Raw genomic sequence first — 14,310 nt, 5'->3', positions numbered from 1 at the left:
TATGTGTCCCCACTAAACTGAGCTCTGCCTCGTATTCAGAGCCTAGAACAGTTGGGTCACATAGAGGGTGCTCAGATATTTCCTGAACGAATGAACAGCGCTGACTAGGGTAAGAAACAGGGCAGCTTTCCTGTGGAAGTGACATCTCAGGAAAACTTTAAAGGACAGAGAAGCAGTCTCCAGGTGGGCATGGGGCGGGGGGAGAGGGGGAGGGCGTTCCAGGTAGGAGGAGCCGCCTGCCCAAAGACCGGGGAGCAGGGAGCTGGGCCTGAGCAGGATTTGGCTGGGCGGTGGAGGGCTGGCGTGAAGCTGGAAGGGGGAGTTTCTGGAGGAGATGAGGGCTCATCAGGGCCTGTCCTTCAGATGAGCGGGAGGCCGTGCAGAAGAAAACCTTCACCAAGTGGGTGAACTCGCACCTCGCTCGCGTTGGCTGCCACATCGGGGACCTCTATGCGGACCTCAGGGATGGCTTCGTGCTCACGCGGCTCCTGGAAGTGCTGTCCGGGGAGCAGCTGGTGAGGGGGCCAGAAGGGCTGGGTAAAGGGGGCGGTCCTAGCGTCTTGGGCTGGACTACTGCAGGCCTGGCTAATGGGTGGATGGACGGAGCGACCTAGAAAGGCTGGGAGGGTAAAAGGCACCTCATTTTGGTGGGCGGGGCTATGGCCCAGGGATGGAGCTTGGTTGTGAGGAGCCTGGGGGGGTGGCTTGGAACAGAGACGGGTTTCCGTCAGAGAGGGCTGCACGTCGGGGCGGGACTCTGGGCTTGAGTGGGGCTCCGCTGGAAGGGGTGGGGCTATTGGAAAAGGGAGGAGCTTTATTAGAAGGGACTGGCCTGGGTATGCGGTAGTAGGAGGCATGGCTATAAAACAGGGGCAGAACTCTGTTGTAGGGGGTCTACTGTTGAGGGTGTGGTTGTCATCGGAAGGGTGAGGCCTAGGTCGCGGGAGTCTGGGGGACGAGACGGAACTCTTGTATGGGTGTGCCTTGTTGTATGGGTTGCAGTTGTATTTCTGGGCTTGGATGGGACTTCATCGCAAAGGGTGGTGTTCTGATGGAGCTAGAGATTGATTAAAGGACCAGAGCCTGAAGCTCAGGAAGTCGTGAGGGGCATGGCTATAGAATAGGAACAAACACCCTTGGAAGGAATAGAGCTATAAAAAAAGAGGAGAGCCCTGGGGTGGGGCGGGGCTTGGTAGGAATGGGCGTGGCTCTAGACAGGGACCCGAAAATGAGGAAGTGAGGGGTGGAACTAGTGGCAAAACATTGGTGGCCTGGGGGAGAAATCCAATGGAAGGGGCGGAAGTATGGCTACAGGCAGAGGGCGGAGCTTCATAATAAAAGGTGTGGCTATCAGTTTGGAGGTGGAGCTTAAGTTGAAGGGGCGAGGCCAGGAACTTGCAAAAGCCCTGAAAGGACATGACTTGAAAGGTTCTGGCTATGAACGGGGCAGGCCTTCTTTAGAAGAATTAGGTCCCGGGTCTTTGATAAGACTGAAGGGGCGTGGCCTGGACTTGGACATGGGGTTGGGGAGCGTAGTTATGGGGGTGGCCTTCTTTGGAAGGGGTGGGGTCGAGGGCACAGTGCTCTTGGCCAGGTGCTGGATTTCCTAATGCCCCTGCCGCCCTAGCCAAGGCCCACACGCGGTCGCATGAGGATCCACTCACTGGAAAATGTAGACAAGGCACTGCAGTTCCTGAAGGAGCAGCGTGTGCACCTGGAGAACGTGGGCTCACATGACATCGTGGACGGGAACCACCGACTGACCCTCGGGCTGGTCTGGACCATCATTCTGCGCTTCCAGGTGACCTCCAAGTGACCCCAGCCCAGCCCACCCCCTGGGGTGGGGCCTTAGGAGGGTGTCCCTCCCCCACTCAATCAATCATTCCAAAAATATTCCTAATATGTTCCAGGAACCCTGTTTTAGAAATTAATTATCATCACCATCATTATGAACCTCGTTTACAGAGTTTTTACTCTCTTCTAAGCACTTGGCATTTAATATGCACAGCAACCCCATAAATTAGATACTATTCATTATTCCATTTTACCAGTGAGGTAACTGAAGCCGAGGGATGTGAAATAATATGCTCAAGGTCACACAGCCAGGTAGTAGAGTTGGAACTGGAATCCAGGCAATCTTGCTCGAGTTCAGAAACAAAATAGACAAATTTTCTATTTTATGGAGCCAGACATGGGCGGGGGGTTTAGACAGATAATAAATAAACACGTCAATGTGCAAACAAGACATGTATGGGAAAAGGATCAGTTCTAGGCAGAGAAGTAAAAAGAGCTATGAGAAAAGAATAGATTATGATAAAGCAGTAAAAGCGATCTAAAATATCCAGTTGATTGTGTTGAGATTTTAGCCTTGGTGACCAGAGAAGGGCTCTCTGAGAAGCTGATGGCTGAATGAAGATGCAAGGAGAAAGCATTCCAGGCAGGGGTCACAGCAGATGCAAAGGCCCTGGGGTGGGAATGAGCTTGGCATGTTGCAGGTACAGAAAGACCAGTATGGCTAGAGACTGGGAGGCAGCGGGGAGACAGGGAGGAGCTGAGCTCAGAAGGGTCGGCAGGGCCTTGGTGATCTGTGATTAGCAATTTGATCTTACTCTGTCTGAGATGGGGAGAAATTAGAGAGTTTTATCAAGAGAAGGGGCATAATCAGACTTAGAAGGATCCTTCTGGGTTGGGGGTCATGGCCAAAATTGGGAGCTGGGAGCCCAAGGAAGAGACTGGAGCTGGACCACCGTGTGGCCATAGGGAGGTGAAGAGGGGCCAGATAGGAAAGACTCTGAGAGGAGGGAGAAGTGGACATGCCATAAGGGAAGGGGAGGGGGAGAGAAGTGGTGCTCCACCCTCAGCCTGAAGCTGCCTTTCCCATCTCCTCTGTCACTCCCAGGCTCAAGCCCTCCAGAACCCAACAGCCATGTTTTGTATCCTCACAGATTCAAGTCATCAAAATTGAGACTGAAGACAACAGAGAGACTCGCTCGGCCAAGGACGCGCTGCTCTTGTGGTGTCAGATGAAGACAGCTGGGTAAGCTCCCCCACCCCCAGGAGGGCCAGGCCCTAACCTCTGGGTTTCCCTCTGGGACAGGTGCATAAGGGGCAGCCCAAATCCTCAGCACCAAAATTTACATCTGAAATTAACGAACGGGTAGCACACTCTTCCGACCTTGATGAATGAACCCGTATAACAATCCGGAAGGCCAGGTTCAAATTTAGAACTCGGACTCTTCAGGGAACAATGCCGGAAGGCAGTGGGCTGTCCCCATCCTGCTCCCTTCTCTCCCCCCATCTCGTCCTGCACCTCAAAATGCCTCATGTGCACCTGGGTGGACCCCCGACCCTATTCCCAAGCTTTCCCCTGCCCCCACCACCCCTGACAGCAGCCACCCCTCAGCCTAGGGGGGCACACACTAGAGCTCAGGCAGCTCTGGGTCCTGGTACCTTCAGTGGGGTTGGGAAGAGGGGCTCACAGACACCACCGGGCATGTCCCTGGTCCCCCTGCTGGGAGGGGCCTGACCTGAAACTGAAGTGCCCTCTGGAGAGCAGCCCTGGGAGGAAGGCGGGAGGGGCAGGTATGGATGCAGACTGGGCTTTCTCTGACTCTTGTCCTCCTGGGACTCTCTGTCTGTCTTGCAATGCTATCTGTTCTTCCGTGTGTCTGTGTTTACCTCTATGTCTGCTTTTCCTTGTTCCGATCTCTCCCTCCCTCCTCTCTCTCCTCCTATACCTCTCTCCCCACTCCTTTCTTTCCCCATCTCTGTCTGTATCTTGCTCTCTCTCTGCCTCTCTCTCTTTCTTGCTCCTCTCCTGTCCCCTTCCCTCTCCCTCCCTCTCTCTTTCTCTTTCCATCTTCCTGGCTCTTTGTTTCTTTCTTTCCTTCCTTCCTTCTTTCTGTCTTTCTTTCTTTCCCCTCCCTCCCTCCCTCCCTTCCTTCCTTCCTTTCTTTCTCTCTCTCTCTCTCTCTCTCTTTCTTTCTTTCTTTCTTTCTTTCTTTCTTTCTTTCTTTCTTTCTTTCTTTCTTTCTTTCTTTCTTTCTTTCTTTCTTTCTTTCTTTCTTTCTTCCTTATCCACTTATATATCATCTATATCTATCTACCCTTCTATCTACCTACCTATCATCTATCTTTTATCATCTATCTATCTCCTATCTATCTGTCTATCTGTCTATCTATCTATCTAACCATCCATCAATCCACCTCTGTTTGTCTGTCTCTCCCTTCCTGCCTCTTTCCTCCTGACCCTCTGCATCTCTACCTCTGTCTCTCTCTTCCACGCTGCCAGTTACCCTGAGGTAAACATCCAGAATTTTACCACCAGCTGGCGGGACGGCTTGGCCTTCAATGCCCTCATTCACCGGCACAGGTACCACCTGGCCTGGGGCAGCCCTGCCCTGCACCCTACCCCCGCCCCCATCCCTCAGGTACACACCTGTACACGGATGTATATAGATGACACACACAGACACAGGACCCACCCCCTTCACCTCTCTGCACACATACACATTTCCGTTCACACACATGCTCTGACACACACACTTACACACAGATGCACACACAGACCCCTGCCCAGGCCACGTACCCTGTGCACACATGGAAACACGTGTGCCCTTGCACAGATGTGTGCACACAGGAATATACTCATGCACATATATGGCTTCTACCTCTGCATGCTGCTTGGATGCCCACAGGGTGGGCAGCTCACTCCCCATAGATGGTCCACTCTGGAGTGTGCACAGCATCTCCTCCCATCAGAAGGTCCTTCCTGGGCTTCCCTGGTAGCGCAGGTGTTGAGAGTCCGCCTGCCGATGCAGGAGACACGGGTTCGTGCCCTGGTCCGGGAAGATCCCACATGCCACGGAGCGGCTGGGCCCGTGAGACATGGCCTCTGAGCCCGCGCGCCTGGAGCCTGTGCTCCGCAACTGGAGAGGCCACAACAGTGAGAGGCCCGCGTACCGCAAAAAAAAAAAAAAAAAGTCCTTCCTCATGGTGAGCTCCCAGGCCCCCCATCTGGCTCGCTGTGAACCCACCTATTCATACTCCAGGGCCTGGGGCTGAGCTGGCTGAGGAAGGGCACCCAGACAAATTTCACCCACATCAGGATTGACCATGTGACAGTTTGGGGAAACTGAGGCCTAGAGACTGGGCGGGACTTGCACTAGTGTGAGGGAAGCCAGAACCTATATGTACACACTCATGCACATATGGGGAGACCCAGGCCCACCTACATACCCAGAAACCCGCAAGCTGTAACCAGGGTCCTGCTAACAAGGGGACCATTTACTGGGTGTACCGGCATTGGTCTAAGTGCTTGCCAATAAGTCATTAATATTCAATGACCCTATGAGGCAGATGCTATTATTCTACCTGTTCTACAAATGAGGAAACTGAGGCACAAAGCAATGCAGTAGCTCACCCAGAGTGACAGCCAGGAAATGGCCAAGCTGGGGCTTGAGTCAGGAGCGCTGGCTCCAGACCTCATACTTCCAAGCCGTACATAATACTGTACAGGAACGCACCCACGTAGACACGTGTGCGTCATGAAGTCAGACGTACATGTGCCCTCACGCAGCGCTCACACCCACAGCTAAGTGCTGTACAGACACGCACCAGCACACACAGCTTTCCCACTGGCCGGGTCGTGTGCCTCCTGCCCTCGCCCTGGGTGGGACTCAGACAAGGGTGTCTTTTCATCCATTTGCCCTCTGGCTTTGGAGCCTGCCTGCTGCCTGCCCTCTCTGTGCCCCTGCCCAGGCCTGATCTCGTGGACTTCAGCAAACTCACCAAGTCCAACGCCAACTACAACCTGCAGAGAGCTTTCCGCACGGCTGAGCAGCACCTGGGGCTGGCACGTCTGCTGGACCCTGAGGGTGAGCCCTGCATGGCCCCAGCCCAGATTTCCTCTTGGGGGACTCCCAACCCCAGTGCCATCCCAAACTCAAGCCCATCTGGCTGCAATATCATCCTAAACCCCAAGGGCATTTCAAATTCCAGCTCCCTCCCATCTCCCTCCCTCATCTCCAATCCCCCCTCCTTCCCATCCCCACATCTTCTACCTTCTCTATCTCTACCTCAAACCCAACCCCATCTCCATTCCTATGTTCAGCCTAACCCCCCTTCCCCAACCCCATCCTTAGTCACCTCCCCACCAAACCCAACCCCCCTCTCTTCCTAACCCCGGCCCCATCCCTGAAGCCAACACCATCCCCAACCCAATCTGCAGCACTGTCCTATTCCCATATGCCCACCCCCTCCCACTCCCCAGCCCATCCCTTTGTCTGTCCCCATCCACAACTCTGTCCTCATCCCCAACCCCTTTCCCATTTTCAGTTTATTCCCAACCCCACCCTTGACTTCAACCTCATTCCCAGTCCATGATCTCACCCAATACCAACCCCCCATCTCTGGACTAATGGCCATAATCATACCCCACCAATCCCCCATATCTGGAATAAGGGCTGCTCCCTTTTTCGGAGCATCTACCATGTGCCAAGCACATGGCTGGGAATTGTATCAGCACTGTTCCCTTTCATCCTCACACTGACCTGGTTGGATAGAAGTCATCAGTCCTGTTATAAAGTGATGGAAACAAAGGCTCAGAGATGTGAAGTCAGTAGCCCAGCGTCACACTGAAAACCCAATAAACAGGACTTTCTGATTCCAGAATTCATGGTCTGAATCATTCCTCTACCTTGCCTCTTACAGTGCCTGACACATAGTAGGTGTTTATTGGATGTCAGTTTCATGAGATGAGGAAGAATAAGGGCAAAGTATAATGCTGTGCATTCAATGGGTAAATTAAAATGATAATCAGGATTTACTGAGTTTCTCCTCTGTGCCACGTTATTCTCTCTAATACTGATAGTGTTTCTAGGTGGCTGGCATTGTGACTGTCCTTACTGTAACAAAGGGGAAACTGAGCTCAAAGAAGTTAGGTCTATTTTATAAGGATATTCAGTGAGTAAGTGGTTGACCTGGGATTCAAGCTCAGGCTGCCTCCAAAGCCCGTGTCCTTGACCTCAAACTTCACATACCATTCATACACTTAATGTATGTATTTATTGAGCTCCTACTGTGTGCTGGGCGTGGAAGGAACAGTGGCAAAAGACAGGCATAGCCCTTGTCCTCATGGAGCTCAAACTCTAGGTAAGAACATAATCACATAAGGGAATATGTAATTATAAATTGTGATTCGTTCTAGGAGGAAATGATAAGATGTTATGAGGAAGAATAACAGGAGGAGACCATCTCTAGACAGGATGAACAGAAAGGCTTATTTGAGGAAACTTAAGTCGAGTGGAGCCCTGAAGGATGAGTGGGAGTTTGGCATGAAGAAAAGGAACAGTGTTTCAGACAGAACAACATGTGCAAAGGTCCTGAGGTAGAAGGTAGAATAGTGTGTTCCAGAAATCATTATAGAGGGACATCCCTGGTGGCATGGTGGTTAAGAATCCGCCTGCCAGTGCAGGGGACACGGGTTCGAGCCCTGGTCCGGGAAGATTCCACATGCTGTGGAGCAACTAAGCCCGTGCACCTCAACTATTGAGCCCATGAGCTGCAACTACTGAAGCCTGAGTGCCTAGAGCCCATGCTCCGCAACAAGAGAAGCCACCGCAATGAGAAAAAAACCTGCTCACTGCAAATAGAGAAAAGCCCGTGCACAGCAACGAAGACCCAAAGCAGCCAAAAAAAAAAAAAAAAAGAAAAGAAAAGAAAAAAGAAATCATTATAGATAATTTCTCTATGGTGGTTTATATGTGTCAGGCACTATTTAATCCCATGAGGTAGATGCCCACTGGGCAGATACAAAAACTGAGGAACAGAGAGGTTAGTTATCTTGCCCAAGGTCACACAGCAAGTAAGAGTGAATTCTCCCTCCCACCACTTAATACCTTCAGTCTCTCTGTCAGAGCGCTCATCATCATGCTCCCTCACTCTCCTTTAATTATAAGATGTGAACATGGAGGCTCCAGATGAGAAGTCCATCATCACCTATGTGGTCTCTTTCTACCATTATTTCTCTAAGATGAAGGCTCTGGCTGTGGAGGGGAAGCGAATTGGGAAGGTAAGAGGAGCCGAGGAATGGGGAGGGTGGGAGCCTGGGAACCATATGGGGGCATATCTGGGATGAGGCTGACCCCACCTTCCTTTGCCGGGTCAGGTCCTGGACCAGGTGTTGGAGGTGGGGAAGATCATTGAGCGCTATGAGGAGCTGGCAGCCGAGCTGCTGGCCTGGATCCACCGCACCGTGGGCCTCATCAGCAACCAGAAGTTTGCCAACTCATTGAGTGGGGTGCAGCAGCAGCTTCAGGCTTTCACAGCCTACTGCACACTGGAGAAGCCCGTCAAGTGAGGCCCAGCTCAGGAGGGAGGGTAGCAGGTGGAGGTGTGGAGGCAGGGTTCCTGAGCTCAGGCCCCTTCAGGTTTCAGGAGAAGGGGAACCTGGAGGTGCTGCTCTTCAGCATCCAGAGCAAATTGCGTGCCAGCAACCGTCGCCTCTACGTGCCCCGGGAGGGCTGTGGCATCTGGGATATTGACAAGGTGAGGCTGAGGATGTAGGGGAGAGGAAGGGTTGCTCTGTGAAGTTGTGTAGGTTGTGCACTGCTCAAGGAAGCCATTCACATTGCAGACATCATGGACTGGATATTCATTCTGATGGTTTTTCCAGGAGTAAAGCGTCCCGAGGAAGCAACGTTTTTTTCCAATCTGTGCAAAGGTGCCATAAGTGCTAGGAGTGACCTCAAATAGAGAAGCCAGGCCATTAAACTGTGGGCAGTTGTTGGAGTCTGACTGCCTCCTCCTGCCTCCTTAGGCATGGGGACAGCTGGAGAAGGCAGAACATGAGCGGGAGGCTGCCCTACGGGCTGAGCTGATCCGGCAGGAGAAGCTGGAACTACTAGCCCAGAGGTTTGACCACAAGGTGGCTATGCGGGAGAGCTGGCTGAATGAGAACCAGCGCCTGGTCTCCCAGGTACAGGGTGTAGGGCTTGGCTCCGGGGGAAAGGGAGGGAGGGTGGCGCTGATGGCCCTGGGACCAGAGAGAGAGACTTGATCTCCTAAGCAACAGAGAAGTGTTGGATTAGTCTCCTAGGTGACAAGTGAAGGTAGGAAGGGAGAATTGGTTTCCTAAGTGTTTGGTGGGGGAGGGGTGTGGACCTGCTCTCCAGGGTAATAGGAGGGTGAGACTGGTCTCCAGGGTAACGAGAGAGGACAGAATAGGGAGAGTATTTAATCATCTCTTAAGTGACAAAGGAGGTTGTTATCTGGTGTCCAGGGTAACTCAGGAGGATAGAACTGGTCTCCTAAGTAACAGGGTACGGTAGGCCTGGCCCCCAGTCTCTGAGGAAATGGAAGGATGGGGCCTATTTCCTGGGTAACAAGTTTAGGGTTAGAGATGTAACAGGGAAGGGTGGAGCTTGTCTCCAGGGTAACTTGGGGTGGTGGGGTTGGTCTCCAGGGTAACAGAGAAGGATGGGACTGGTCTCCAGAGTAACAGGAGCCGGTGGGGGAGTTTCCAGGGTCACACAGGCTCAAGGTAACAGGTTGACCGCTGAGGCAACGTGGATGAGTGTCTGTGGCCTGCCCTGCCCCAGGACAACTTTGGGTACGAGCTGCCAGCAGTGGAGGCAGCCATGAAGAAGCACGAAGCGATTGAGGCAGACATTGCAGCCTATGAGGAACGGGTGCAGGGCGTGGCAGAGCTGGCCCAGGCATTGGCCATTGAAGGCTACTATGATGCCCGCCGAGTGGCAGCCCAGCGTGACAGTGTCCTGCGGCAGTGGGCCCTGCTGACTGGGCTGGTAGGTGCCCGGCGGACACGGCTCGAGCAGAACCTGGCCCTGCAGAAAGTCTTCCAGGAGATGGTGTACATGGTGGACTGGATGGAGGAGATGCAGGTAGGGGCCAGATCGGAGGCCAGTGATGGGAGTGGCGTTGCCAGGAGGGGAGGAAAGGGTGTATACGCTGAAAGAGTTGTCAAAGATGGAGAGGGAAGGGGAGAGAGACAGAAAGAGGTAAAGAGAAAGGGGGACAAAAAGAAAGAGTGAAAGATAGAGGGACAGAGAGGCAGAAAAAGAAAGTGTGAGACAGAGAAAAATATCTGGAGAAATAGATAAAAATACACAGTAATATGGAGACAGAGCGAGTCAGGGACAGACAGAGACAGAGAGAATAAGTCAGAGGAAGATCGCGACAGTTTGAAAGAGAAATCAGAGAAAGAAAGAGAGAGAGCTGGAGAAGCAGACCCAAAGGTAGCAACAGAAATCTAAATGGCTACAGAGAAAGACACATAGGAAGATGGAATCCATGTGAGACAGAGAGAGACCTACTGGAGATAGATAGATACAGAGCAAGATGGAGATAAGAAGGATGGAAGCAAAGAGAGAGAGAGAAATACAGACAGGAAGAGAGACATGGAGGGACTTCCCTGGCGGTCCAGTGGGTAGGACTCCATGCTCCCAATGCAGGGGGCCCAGGTTCGATCCCTGGTCAGGCAACTAGATCCCACATGTTGCAACGGAAGATCCCGCATGCCACACCTAAGAACCAGCACAGCCAAATAAATAAATAAATGTTTTAAAAGATTAATTAGGGCTTCCCTGGTGGCGCAGTGGTTGAGAGTCCACCTGCTGATGCAGGGGACACAGGTTCGTGCCCCGGTCCGGGAAGATCCCACATGCCGCGGAGCGACTGGGCCGGTAAGCCATGGCTGCTGAGCCTGCGCGTCCGGAGCCTGTGCTCCGCAACGGGAGAGACCACAGCAGTGAGAGGCCCGCGTACCGCAAAAAAAGAAAAAAAAAGATTAATTAATTATTTTTGGCTGCGTCGGGTCTTAGTTGAGGCATGCCGGATCTTTCGTTGCAGCGCTCAGGCTTCTCTGTAGTTGTGGCATGAGGGTTTTCTCTTCTCTAATTGTGGCGCACAGGCTCCAGGGCGCATGGGCTCTGTAGCTGTGGCATGTGGGCTCTGTAGTTTTGTGGCACGCAGGCTCTCTAGTTGAGATGTGCGAGCTCAGTAGTTGTGGCACGTGGGCTTAGTTGCCCCGCGGCATATAGGATCTTAGTTCCCTGACCAGGGATCAAACCTGTGTCCCCTGCATTGGAAGGTGGATTCTTTATCACTGGACCACCAGGGCAGTCCCAATATTTTCTTTAAAAAGAGTGAGAGACATGGAAAGAAAGAGATAGAGGTCGAGATGGAGACAGAAGTGTAAATGAGAAAGGGGGGAAGGCAAAGGGAGACAGAAGAAGAGGGAGATGGAGGCATAGAGAGGGAGACATGGTGACATAGACAGAGCCCAGAATTGTGGAGACGATGAGAGATGGAACATCCAGAGAGACAGAGATGGAGAGAGATGGTGACAGATACATGGAGACTGAGACAGATCAGAGTTCAAGTGATGGAGTAGAGAAGCAGAGGGCTGGCATGGGCGATGGGGGAGGGGAGTGGCCTAAGGGCCAATGCCAAAAATATACTCAGGGCTGCCCCTACTTGTAGGCTCAGCTGCTGTCTCGGGAGTGTGGGCAGCACCTGGTGGAGGCAGAGGACCTGTTGCAGAAACATGGACTGCTGGAGGGGGACATCTCGGCCCAGAGTGAGCGGGTGGAGGCGCTCAATGCTGCTGCCCTGCGTTTCTCCCAGCTTCAGGGTGAGTCTGAGGTTGGGGACTGGGGTGGAGACTTTCAGGGCTGGTGCTAATAGAAGTAGAATGTCTCCTGAGAGACAGAATGAAGGAGTGAGCTCCCCATCTTTGGAGGCATCCAAGTACCAACTAGGATCACACTCCATCAGGGATATCACATGGGAAATTAGTGCCTTGAGTGAGAGGTTACACCACATGACTTCTTCCTGCTTTGAGATTCTGCAGTAATAGTTCACGTTTCTCGAGCACTTGTTATGTGCTAAGCCTTTCACAGCCGATCTCAGTGAATACCATAAAAAGACTGGGTAAGGTAATTATTGTCAAGGCCTGTTTAGCATCAAGTGATAGAAACTCAATTCAATTCACTTAAGGAGGAAAGAGGAAAGTACTGGCTGATGTAACTAAATGTGCAGGAAAGGGTGAATTTTGCTTCAGGTATGGCTGGATCCAGGGATAATTCAGTGATGCTTTTAAGACTCCATCTGTTTCTGACTCCAGTCTTCATGTTTGTGTCACTATTGGGCTGTCCCTCCCCTTGGGATGTAAATCTGGGATCATGCAGCAGCTTCGCAGACCCAGCAAGAGACAGGCCCCTTTCTCTCACTATTCTGGCAAAAGGTCCAAGGAAAGTTTTCATTAGCCCACTGTGGGTCCCGTTCCCATCACTCAGCCAAGCATTATGGCCCCAGGCTATCCAGTGATCTAATCGGCCACATCTATGTGACATGCCCTCCCAGAGCCAAGAGTGGGGTCAGCTCCCTCCAAAGACGTGAACTGAGAAGGAGGGGGGTGGGATGCCATTAGCAGAAGCAGGGACGTGGATGCTGATAGGCAAAACCCAGACTGGCTCTAAAAATGTTCTCATTTTACTGACGTCAACGCCCTCCAGCGAAAGACCACCAGGAACCCAGCTGTAGTCAAACCAAACTGGGTTTTTTTGGTTCTTTGCACACACCAGGGGAACCATGGGTCATCTTAGTAAGAGGATGTTAAAAGGGGCTTGTTATAGGATGTGGGCTTGTGTTAGGTGATTTGGGATGATTTAACATAGTGTGTTTTGCTGCAGATTGGATGCTGTCAGGAAGTGGGGGTAATTAGATGATTGTGCATCTTAATCATTTTTATCCAGGTAGTGGGAGGAACAGGATTGGCAGGAGTGATTCACCTTGGCCAGGTGAGGGGGCGGGCAGGGGGGTGGCCTTTTTAGTGGTTTACCCAGTGACTTTGTTTTGGGTGCTCTCAGACGTGATTGTGGAACGGTCTCGTCTTCGTCCTGCTCCATCCCTATTGCAGAGGGGTCTTGCCTGATGTTGTGTCCTGTGCAACTGTGTACGAGTGCTGACAGCATCAGGGCTGCTTTTTGCTTTCTCACTGATGAGGAAACTGAGGCCCAGAGCCGCAGAGCTGATCAGAGAGAGGGTTTGGAGGCTGGTCTGTCTCACTCCTTTATCTGGAGCCATGGCCCTTGGGAATCCTGGAGCATTGTTAGGAAAGGAAGACGCTGTCCAGCTTGCAGGATGGTCAGGGGTTTCTCACTCTCATGGACTGGGTCATGTCCGAAGAGCAGATGTTGAGGTCTCCTTCCAAGCCCCAGTGCGGACATCCCCACCTAGCTCAGCCCATCACCAGCCTCATGACCCCATGAGACACTGTCGGGACCCCCTCCTTCATCTTCACTCCTCCTCCTCATTCTTACGGATGTTTGTCAAGGAAGCTCCCTCGGTCTTTTCCTTGTGAAGTCTCGGTGCCTGGTGACAATGCGCCAGCAGCGCCGTGAAAACAGCAAAGAGGCTAGTGTGGGGGGTGTTGTCATGGTGACGGGAGGCAGCGCTGTCTGATAAATGGTCCAGAGTGTGGCGTACTGCTCGACTACTTCTTAGCTGATCCTGGGCAAGTAGCTTCCCTCCCTGGGTGTGAGTTTCTTCATCTGCAAGATGGGGCTAAGGAGGATACTGGCCTCATAGAATGGTTGTGAGAATTAAATGACAGTGTGTCAGAGGAAGGGCCAGATACATGGATGCTGTTGATGTTTATTATTCAGTTGAATGCCTCCGTATTTGGGTCAATTTCAGTGAATGTCCAGAAATGCAGAAATCTCACAGGCCATCTAGGGCAGTGTCTCTCATACTGTTTTGACCCAGTGAGAAATAATACATTTACCTCATGACCCAGAATTCACAGGCACACGTGCAGACACACACACACAGAGACACACAGAGACACAAAGTCTTTATAAAACAATGCTTCCCCTTACCTCTGATATTTTCTATTCATTCTATTCCATTTCATTAAAGAAATGCTGGCTGCAACCCATTAAGTTAATCTCACAGTTCTCAGTCACAAACCAGAGGTCCAGGAGGAAGGTGAAATATTTGAAGACAAACAAGGAGTTTAGGTCATCACTGGGTTAATAGATAAGGTGACAGAGGGTGAGAGAGGGAACCCAGAAGCATAGCTTAAGAGTAGAGAAGTTTCATCTGGTCCATTTCTGAAGGGAAAATACTGTATACTTACACTAAAATATACACATTCTAGGATTCTCTGAATCTCTGTTTCCATTCATCATTCAATCAATAAGTCACCGTTGTCACTAGGTGACTGCTCTGGGCTCCACCCTGTGCTGGGCAGTGGTGGGGACATGGTGTGCTGGAGGCAGTCCCTGG

At 51.9% G+C, this 14,310-nt stretch overlaps 1 protein-coding gene across 4 annotated transcripts in view; it reads left to right on the top strand.

Moving 5' to 3' along the window:
* SPTBN4 (spectrin beta, non-erythrocytic 4) overlaps nucleotides 1–14,310 on the top strand; it is a 74,869-nt gene that overhangs the window by 13,711 nt on the left and 46,848 nt on the right. For all 4 annotated transcript variants that reach the window (XR_010837937.1, XM_067020221.1, XM_059045539.2 and 1 more), the window contains 11 exons: nucleotides 364–515; nucleotides 1,628–1,801; nucleotides 2,946–3,037; nucleotides 4,292–4,372; nucleotides 5,761–5,876; nucleotides 7,959–8,071; nucleotides 8,168–8,355; nucleotides 8,430–8,547; nucleotides 8,819–8,977; nucleotides 9,600–9,902; nucleotides 11,503–11,653. Coding sequence is in view for 3 of the 4 variants with exons in the window: in XM_067020221.1 (XP_066876322.1) it covers nucleotides 364–515; nucleotides 1,628–1,801; nucleotides 2,946–3,037; nucleotides 4,292–4,372; nucleotides 5,761–5,876; nucleotides 7,959–8,071; nucleotides 8,168–8,355; nucleotides 8,430–8,547; nucleotides 8,819–8,977; nucleotides 9,600–9,902; nucleotides 11,503–11,653 (1,647 nt within the window). In the remaining variant the exon portion in view is untranslated. The remainder of the gene's footprint in view (nucleotides 1–363; nucleotides 516–1,627; nucleotides 1,802–2,945; nucleotides 3,038–4,291; nucleotides 4,373–5,760; nucleotides 5,877–7,958; nucleotides 8,072–8,167; nucleotides 8,356–8,429; nucleotides 8,548–8,818; nucleotides 8,978–9,599; nucleotides 9,903–11,502; nucleotides 11,654–14,310) is intronic.

Source organism: Kogia breviceps, chromosome 18 (genome assembly GCF_026419965.1).
Source record: "Kogia breviceps isolate mKogBre1 chromosome 18, mKogBre1 haplotype 1, whole genome shotgun sequence".
Taxonomy (NCBI): Eukaryota; Metazoa; Chordata; class Mammalia; order Artiodactyla; family Physeteridae; genus Kogia; species Kogia breviceps.
Note: the sequence above shows the minus strand (reverse complement) of the source record. Positions and strands in the feature narration are given on the sequence as shown.